This window comes from Chiroxiphia lanceolata, chromosome 23, assembly GCF_009829145.1.
Source record: "Chiroxiphia lanceolata isolate bChiLan1 chromosome 23, bChiLan1.pri, whole genome shotgun sequence".
In the NCBI taxonomy this organism is placed as follows: Eukaryota; Metazoa; Chordata; class Aves; order Passeriformes; family Pipridae; genus Chiroxiphia; species Chiroxiphia lanceolata.
The window spans coordinates 6,136,553-6,145,000 of NC_045659.1; the positions used below are offsets into that span (position 1 = coordinate 6,136,553).

At 56.0% G+C, this 8,448-nt stretch overlaps 1 protein-coding gene across 2 annotated transcripts in view; it reads right to left on the minus strand.

Moving 5' to 3' along the window:
* ETS1 (ETS proto-oncogene 1, transcription factor) overlaps positions 1-8,448 on the minus strand; it is an 83,147-nt gene that overhangs the window by 42,534 nt on the left and 32,165 nt on the right. The window contains exon 1 of one of the 2 annotated variants that reach the window (XM_032709604.1): positions 7,926-8,054. The exons of the other annotated variant lie outside the window; for it this stretch is intronic. Within the exon in view, the coding sequence (XP_032565495.1) occupies positions 7,926-7,995 (70 nt within the window). The 5' untranslated portion in view covers positions 7,996-8,054. Of the gene's footprint in view, positions 1-7,925; positions 8,055-8,448 lie in introns of those variants that run through there. 2 annotated transcript variants of the gene reach the window in all.

Here is an 8,448-nt window from a genome sequence, read left to right on the forward strand (position 1 = left end):
AATATTTGGGATGAGATGAGGGGAGAGGGGGCACTGAGGGGGGAGCCACTCAGCTTTTGACTCAATGTCTGGCTTCTTTCATCAACCCCACATTCCTGCTCCTGCCATCACCCTCCGGGGAAGTGCCACAACCTACACGATCCATGTGGAGCCAATTTAAAATCCCCTCCGCGTAAGAAAGTGCATTTTGTTCATTAATGGGCCCCGAGTGCTCAGCTGGGCTGAGGAAGCAGCTCTGCAGCCATCCCAGAAATGTGGGATCCAGCAGGAATCATCCTCCACAGAGGATCATCCTCCACAGGCACGTCCCAGAGCAGAGCAACGCCCCCTGCAAACCCCCCCAGCACATGGGAGAGCCTCAACAACCAGCACCAGCCACCTGAGCTGGAGGTCTCTGCCTCTGCTGGCTTTGGGGGAAAGGTTTAAACAGGACCAAAAAGCTGGAAAGCAGGAGATTGCTGGAGCAGGGATTGCTGTTGTGCCCAACACCAACTGGGAGATGGTGGGGACGGGAACTGCAGCCCCACAGCCCGACCAGCTCAGGGCCAGACTTTGCACATCCCAATCCACAACTGGGGCTGGGATTTCGATTGTCATTCCCAAGCCAGAGGGAGCCACAGAAAGGAGGGGATTTTCCTCTCTGGGAAAGCCAGCTGCTATTTCTTGGTGCATTTGTAATACTTTTCTGGCAGGTTATATTTATCCACGGGCTGTGTGGCTACAGGAACCAGATGTGGGACTGAAGGGCTGTGCTGCACCAGCGTCACAAACATCCTGCAAACATCAGCTCCACCTGCTCCGTGCACAGAGCTGGACATGGGATGGAGGGAGTCAGGCACTGACAGCCAAAAAATTGTGCATGGTCAGCAAAAACAGGGGAGGTGACGGGAGACAATGGATGACCTGCCTGGTCCTGATACTGCCCTGATGACTTGAGGCTGTTCACAGGATGGAAGAGCAAACCAGGGCTCAGATTTTTGCCAGCTGAGTGGAAAAAAAACCCAAAACAACATAAAACCTTGCAGTTTAATGTCACAGCTCAGAAAGAGAGCGCTGGGTTTGCCCCATCCAGGGCTGAGCGAGCTCATCTGTGCCCCCAGCACAGCAGAGAAGGAACAAACTCCTTGGAGCAGGGCTGAACACCGAGGGCTCTGCCTTCCCTCAGCTCTCCCAGCCTTGCAGGAGCTCAGGCCCTGCAAGCCAACATTTGCAGCCTGTGACTGGCACAGGCTCAGCTCCGGGGGTGTTTGCAACCCAGGCTGAGCCTTTCAACCAAAGCAAAACTGAAACCACCCTGGGAGTGTTCCAGGCCAGGTTTGATGGGGCCCTGACCATCCTGGAGTAGTGGAAGGTGTCCCTGCTCACTGAACAAGATGAGCTTTAAGGTCCCTCTCAGCCCAACCCACTCTGGGATTCTGTGATTTAATTATTTCTTTCCTATCTCTCCTGACCTGGCATCAAACTCTGCATCCACCCCAGCCTGTGTCCCTCCCCTGTTCCAGGGGGTGTTCAGGCACATAAAGTGACCTGCAGATTTCCACATGTTCCCATAATTACCACCTGAGCCTGCAGGGACACAGCCTCAAACCTGGGAAAGCTGGGATGGAGAACGGGAGCAGATCTCCAGGCTGGATGTGCAGGACCGATCCCAGCTTTCCAAGGGCCACCTTTGCATCAGAAAGCCATTATCTCCGGAGCCATCTCCCAGTTTTGCCAAGGGCAGGACTCGAGTGCTCCCCCCCTCAAATTCCACTGCACCTGGGAAAAATGTAGGAGCTCGTAGAAGAATCAATAAATATTTATTGTTTAACCAGCAGTATTTTGACTGGAGATGTAAGCATGGCCCCGTGCCAGGGAAACCAGAGCTTTCTTGGCCAGCACTGCAAACAAATTTTTTTCTGTATCTAGTTGGAAGATTATAAACTACACAATGAGGGGGGGGAAGAAACAGAGGCAGCAAGCAGCTTAGTCACGGAAGAGGAACAAAAGAGCTGAGATGGATAACTATGTCTTGGGTTTATAAAAAAAGGGGATGCAGCCCAAGTTTGGCTGCCAGACAGATGTGCAGCTTGTAGCAGCTACGGATTTGTCCCACTGGCCTCTGCAGGGCTCAGGCTTCACACTGGATCAGGGCACAGAGCCCTAGAATCAGGGGACAGACGTGGATTTGGACAAGCTGGAGACTGGCCCATAACTCAGAAGCAACCTCAAGAGTCAGGGCTTGACCTATGGACACTCAATCTTCCCCCCTAAGGAAGGTCCCAGTTTCCAGGGGATCCCCAGCACACAGTGGGATGAGCAGCCAGGCCCTGGCTCCAGGGGCATTTGGGGGCTCAATAGGGCAGAGCAGCCCCTCCTCCCTCACCCAGCTGGGCCCTGGCACCATCCTACCCTGCCCACCAAGCATGTGGGAGCCTGGAGGATGCCAGAAGCTCCATGCTTAGGGTCAGGGTCAGCAATGACACTTGCTCTCCTAAATCATGGAATTTGCTCACCTTGTGCCCGTGCAAGGAACAGCTGAGAGTGCAAAAAGGAAAAGTGCCTTTCTTGCCCAAAATCCCAGCTGATCCCGGTGCCACAACTGGCAGCAGCTATTTGGAGAGACAGATCTGCAAGTTCACACCCCTGAGGTGTGTTCAGACAAAGTCTGGTCTCACTCACACCCACCTCTCCCCCAAGTGCCTGAGATGTTCCTGCTCTCACCGAAACAGCAACTGGAGAAGAACAACCCACCTTCATTTCACCTCCAGCACCACACCCGGGGTCCAACCACGGCACCCTGACCCTGACCCAGCTCCCCCCAGCCCATCCCACAGCAGGATCCATTCCAGAGGGTGCAGTCACTGCTCTTTGACAGCACCATACCCCAAACCTGAATCCCAGAGAAGCTGTGGCTGCCCCATCCCTGGAAGTGTCCAAGGCCAGGTTGGACAGGGCTTGGAGCACCCTGGGACAGTGGAAGGTGTCTCTGCCTGTGGTAGGGGTGGGACTGGATGGGCTTTAATGTTCCTTCCAACCCAAACCATTGTGGGATTGTGTGATAATCCCCATGACTCAGCATGTCACAGTCTTGCTGGAGTCCCTGCCAGCAATTTCCTATGGATCTGGGAGAGTGGGATGCCACATGATGCTCCTCAGCTCTCTCTGGAGAGCTGGAGTGCAGCATTCCAGCGTGTGTTATCCCTTCATTTCACGAGGCCTATCAAAGCCTGGCACGCTGTAATTACATGGCAAATTAGGGGCCACTCCATGTAACAACACTGTAATTACACACTTGGGACGTGCTTTGGGGAGTTTATGATGGAAAAGTGGATGGAATGGGGCTTTGCTCCCATTTCCCGGGAGTCTCACTCCCTGGACACAGGTTAAAATCCAGGGATGCCCTTCAGTGGGTGCATCCCCGAAAGACAGGGCCATGGAATTGCCCCCTTTCCACCTCTTTTCATACCTTTGGTATGAAGTTGGCACAAAAAAGCTGGAGCTGGTGGCAGCCAGGTGCAGACAGTCCCCCCTCATTCCCCCATCCTGGCTGGATACCACAGTAATGGGCATTTTGTGAGCGCATAGAAAGGTAATCGCTCCTTTCCAGTCCAATTCTCACCTCCTCCGCAGGCAATCAGCATCCAAACTGCGAGAGGAGCCCTGAGAGGAGCCCAAAGCCCTCGGTTTATTAGAGTCTGATGATTTCAGCCCACACGGAGCATCCCCGCCTAGCTCTCACCTCGGCTGGTAAAAGCGCATTCCCGGAAGACGCCGGGTGCAATTCCCTGCATCCCTAAAACCACCTCTCAGTGCTTGTTTCCCCTCCCCAGGCTCTGGAATTCTGTGTGTGCAGCAGGTGAGGGCAGGTAAAGGCTCTCCCAGGGGAGGGACAGGGGACATCCCAAAGCAGAGGGAGATGCTGGTGCTCTCCTGTTGTGTTTTATCCCACATGGAAAGAAAACCTGAGCACGCAAGAGCCATCTCTTAACAGCAGCAGGGAAACTGAGACACGAGTGCTGTGCCAGGATAACTCAGGATCAAACCTTCCTTTTGGGTGAGAAGAACATTCCAAGTCCCTGGGCACTTTCATCCCAACCGGCACAGCAAACTGCCCCCCCGGAACGGGCTGATCCAGCTGGGACCCTGTTCCATGCACATCTATAAACACCTGGAAGCCAGGAATGGCTGGAAACTTCCCTGTCCAGACAAGGCAGAGGGAAGGATGAAGGATCCCATCCTAAAACCATAAAGGCACACTCAGACTGTGCCATCTCCCCGCAGTGGAGGAGGGTTTGCATTTGCCAGACCGGCTTTAAATGCAAACTCCCTCATTTGCCTGCAATGAAAGTGAAAGCAAAGGACGAGAGCAAAGCCCGACCTGGCTGTGGGAAGGGGATGCAGGTCCTACATCCAAGAATACACTGCATGGAAGCTGTACAGGAGCTTCCCTGTGCCCTGCACTACCTCAGCAGGAGAATCAGGGAATGGTTTGGGTTGGAAGGGAAAATCTTGCTTCAGCCCTAATCAACGTTGTCCCAAACTCTAAACAGAGGGAAAGGCTCTTGCCAGATAAAAATACACCCCTGGGATGCCACCCACGCACGGGCTGATGGAAACAACGTGTCCCTGTCCCAGCTGGCCTCGGGGTACAGATGGGAAGAGCTGAAAAGGGATTTCTACACTGCGTGTGCTCAGAGCAAATCCTTCCTTCATTCCAGGCAGGAACAAATCCACCACTGCACCCATAACACACCTCCAGGGAAAGGAAGGGAGAGGGGGCGGATGCAGGATGGGGAGCTCAGCATTCCTCTCTCACCTGGGATGTCCAACACCACAACCTGGAGTTACAGCCCTTCTCCAGGACCTCGTGGGATGCTCTGGGGCAGCAATTCAGCAGCTTCCTCAGCAAGAAATGAGTGTTTGAGAGTCCCAGTGACTCCCCACAACTCCCAGGGAGGGCTGGGGAGCTGTTCTCCACTCTGACCACAGCCAGCACACGGAGCTGGAGGAAACAAAGTGATTTGTGGAGGGCAGCACTCCCCAGCCCCGAGGTGAAGTTCCCCTTGGGGCTGAATTTTGCATGGTTTGGGTTTTTACTGCCTCAAAAAACCCTGCTGGTGGATCAGCCATATATCTGCAACCAATAGTGATGCTTCCAGCCACTCCATCAGATCCTTATAAAAACATCCATGCACATACAATTAAAATATTTGATATTAAAAGAGAAGCCCACGCCATGGGGTTTTGGCTCCTGACCTGCTCATCTCACTCCCAAATTCTTGCTGGTAAGAGCAGCAGGGGCGAGTGGGGGTGGATTTGGAAGCTTTGTACAGCTCCACATCCCTTTCAGGTTATTTTTAAACCCTTTGGACACACTACAAATCCCAGGGAACTTTCGCAGGCAGAGGCTGCCTGCACGTGTGGGCTGGAGCAGGGCTTGGTTTCAGGGGGGTGGGAGGGGGATGGACTGTGCAGAGATGCAGTTTTATGGGGCATCAAGCACCTGGCACATTAAACATCCTGCCCAATTGAAAACCTGTGGCTGCAAGGACTCTTAACCTAAGGTTAACCCTGTGGGTACCGTGAGGCAGAGCTGCTTTGCTTGAAGGAACAAGGGGGGCAGACCCCTTCTCAGTGAGGCCAAAGCCCAATTTAGAATTAAGAACTATTTGGTGGCAGATTTGGGGCTGGACAAGCCACCAGAGAGCAGATAAGTCCTCCAGGAGCAGAGAAAAGTAATGTCCCCTAAACAGGGCACTGCTGGAGCACAAGCCAGCAGCATCCACACTCCTTCCCTCACCCATCCCACCAAACTAGAAAGCTTCAGCATTCTCTAAAAAGTTGGAGGGGAAATGAGGTTAAGCCAGCTAATTGACAGCACTGACCTTTCTGGCTCGCAGGGAGTGCAGCCACCAGAACAGGAGCAGCTGCAGCTCAAGGCGATGGGGACTCAGCTCTTTTTTACCTTTTGGGTTTGTGTTTTTCAGAGCTCTTCCTGCCAAGGTTTAAACTGTGGGTCAGCTCTAAGAGCTGTTTGCTGACACAAGCTGCAAAAGAGCTTTTGTGGACAGAAGAAAATGAACTTAAGGCAGCGTGAACCAGCAGAGTCCTCCCTGCAGGCACCAGGGAATTCCACCGCTCCAGTGCCCAGACACCCCAACCACACAGAGCCTCTGGAAAAGCTCTCCTCCGTGACAGGAGACATGCAAATTTAAACAGATCCTCTGGTCTGGAGTGAAGAGCAAACCCCACATCCCCCTGGCCTGCCCCAGTGCTCCAGGTGTTTATTCCTCACCCATTTTCCTCCCCTCCAAGCAAACAGATCTGAAGTGCAGGAATGAGTTTTAACCAAAGTTTTCAGAAATGGGCACAAACAGGTCCTCAGCTTCACTGGAGCCTCTCATTTAAACTGTGTTGGTGCTTAGGAAAACCATCCTCGGCATCCTTGTTGCATTTGGAAGCCTGGTCCTTCCCAGCCCACACCTGAGAGCTCAGCTTTGCTGTCAGGGACAGGGAGCACCAAAACAGTCACAACCAGCAACAGGGTCCTCCCTGCAGTGGGAACATGGATCACAAGGAAGACTCTCTCCCCACCCCAGACACTGTGCAGCCCACGGATGGCAGATCCCCAGCTCCGGAGCTCAGTGCTGATCAGCCAAACTGATGCACCAACATCTATTTAATTTGTGTGCCCCAGCACTCAGCTGTCATATTATTTCCACATGCAGCCTGAAATCTCATTGCCTGGCAGGAGTTGTGCCTCCTTTCTGGGTTTCCTAGAAACTTCCTAACCGGCAAAGAGACTTTAATTTGATTTTTTCACTGCACAAAATCCAGCAAAGTCCCATTTGGGCGCAGTGTGAACTCCGGTAGGGAGAGATGAAGCAACAGGACTCGTTTCACACAGAAAAAGAAGTTTTTTACCCTTCAGTCCCTCCAAGCTCCATCCTCTACCTCGCCTGGGCAAGACACGGAGCAGCTGAGTGCCTGGGGTCAGCAGGAGTCAGACAGCAGTGTGTGAACAGCAGCCCTTACTACGGGAAAGGCTCGACTCTGAGCACAAACCACAGTCCGCAGCAGCTGAACTTACCGCTACAACACAAAAAAACCCCTTCACGCCTCGCTTCAGTAACATGTTGCTTTCTGCCCCCTTCCTCCACCCATTTCTCCAGCTCCAGAAAGGGGGGACGGAAATCAAAGCGGAGAGTTTTCCTGGGTTTAACGCGCTAAATCCAGAGGAGTTACCGCTGGAGTTGTGTTTCCCCAATACCAGGAGCGCTTGGACCACACAAGACATTTCCAGCGAGGGATGAGGGGAACGTACATCTCGAGGATACGCTCGGGAAAAGGGGGGATGTCCCGAGGAGCGCATATCTCCTGCCTCGCAGCCGGAGGGGCTTGCCTACATCCCGGCCAGGATGCCAGGAGCATGAGGGGAGGAGGCTGGAGGGGCGGCGGGATGGTTTTTAGGAGAAGGAAGGGGGATGGAAAGTCATAAAAGCGCTCGGAAAGTAAATTCTCCTTGGGCTGCGCGGCAGAGCCCGGGCGGCGCCGCTCGGGAGCGACCTGGGGGTGCGCTCCGAGTTCCCTTCCAGAAGAGACTCCCCCAGAAAACAGCAACCCGACCCCCACGGGACAAACATCTCCCCGCGGGGCAGCGACCTCCTGCCACCGCCTGCGCTGCGGGCAGGGGGACAGGGCTGAGGGAAGGGGGACAGGGACGCGAGAAGGAGGACAGGGGTGCGGGCAGGGGGACAGGGCTGAGGGCAGGGGGACAGGGACGCGAGAAGGAGGACAGGGGTGCGGGCAGGGGGACAGGGCTGAGGGCAGGGGGACAGGGACGCGAGAAGGAGGACAGGGGTGCGGGCAGGGGGACACGGGCGCGGGCAGGGCTCGGCGGGGCTGCCCGGGCGCGGGGCTCGGAGGGCGGGCAGGGCGCTCACCGGGGGACGGGAAGAGCTCGATGTCCACCTTCTCCGTCTTGATGATGGTCAGATCCACCGCCGCCTTCATGGCTGGGGCAGCGCCGCGGGGGCGTCGCGCCGGGAGCGGGGGGCGGCGGCTGAGCCCCGCCGAGCGCGGAGCGGAGCGCCCGGGGCAGCGCGGCCGGCGCTGCCTCCCTCCTCCTCCTCCTCTTCCTCCTGCTGCTGCCGCCGCTGCCGCTCCTCCTCCTCCTTCCTCCCTTCCGCGCTCCCTCGCTGCCCTCCCGGCTGCTCTCCCGGCTCCGCTCCACCGCCGCCCCGGCCGGGCTGAGCCGCCGAGGGGAGGGGAGGGGAGGGGAGGGCGCTGGGCCGGCCCCGAGCGGTGACAGCGGCGGGAGGGACCCGGCCCGGACCCGCCCGCCCCGCCCCGGAGGCGGCCCCGGCCCCGCGGGGAGCGGAGCCGGAGGTGCTGCGGGACATCGGGGGGTCCCGGGGATGCGGGGGGGGGCAGCGCGTCCAGCGCATCCAGCAACCTCTGCGCGCA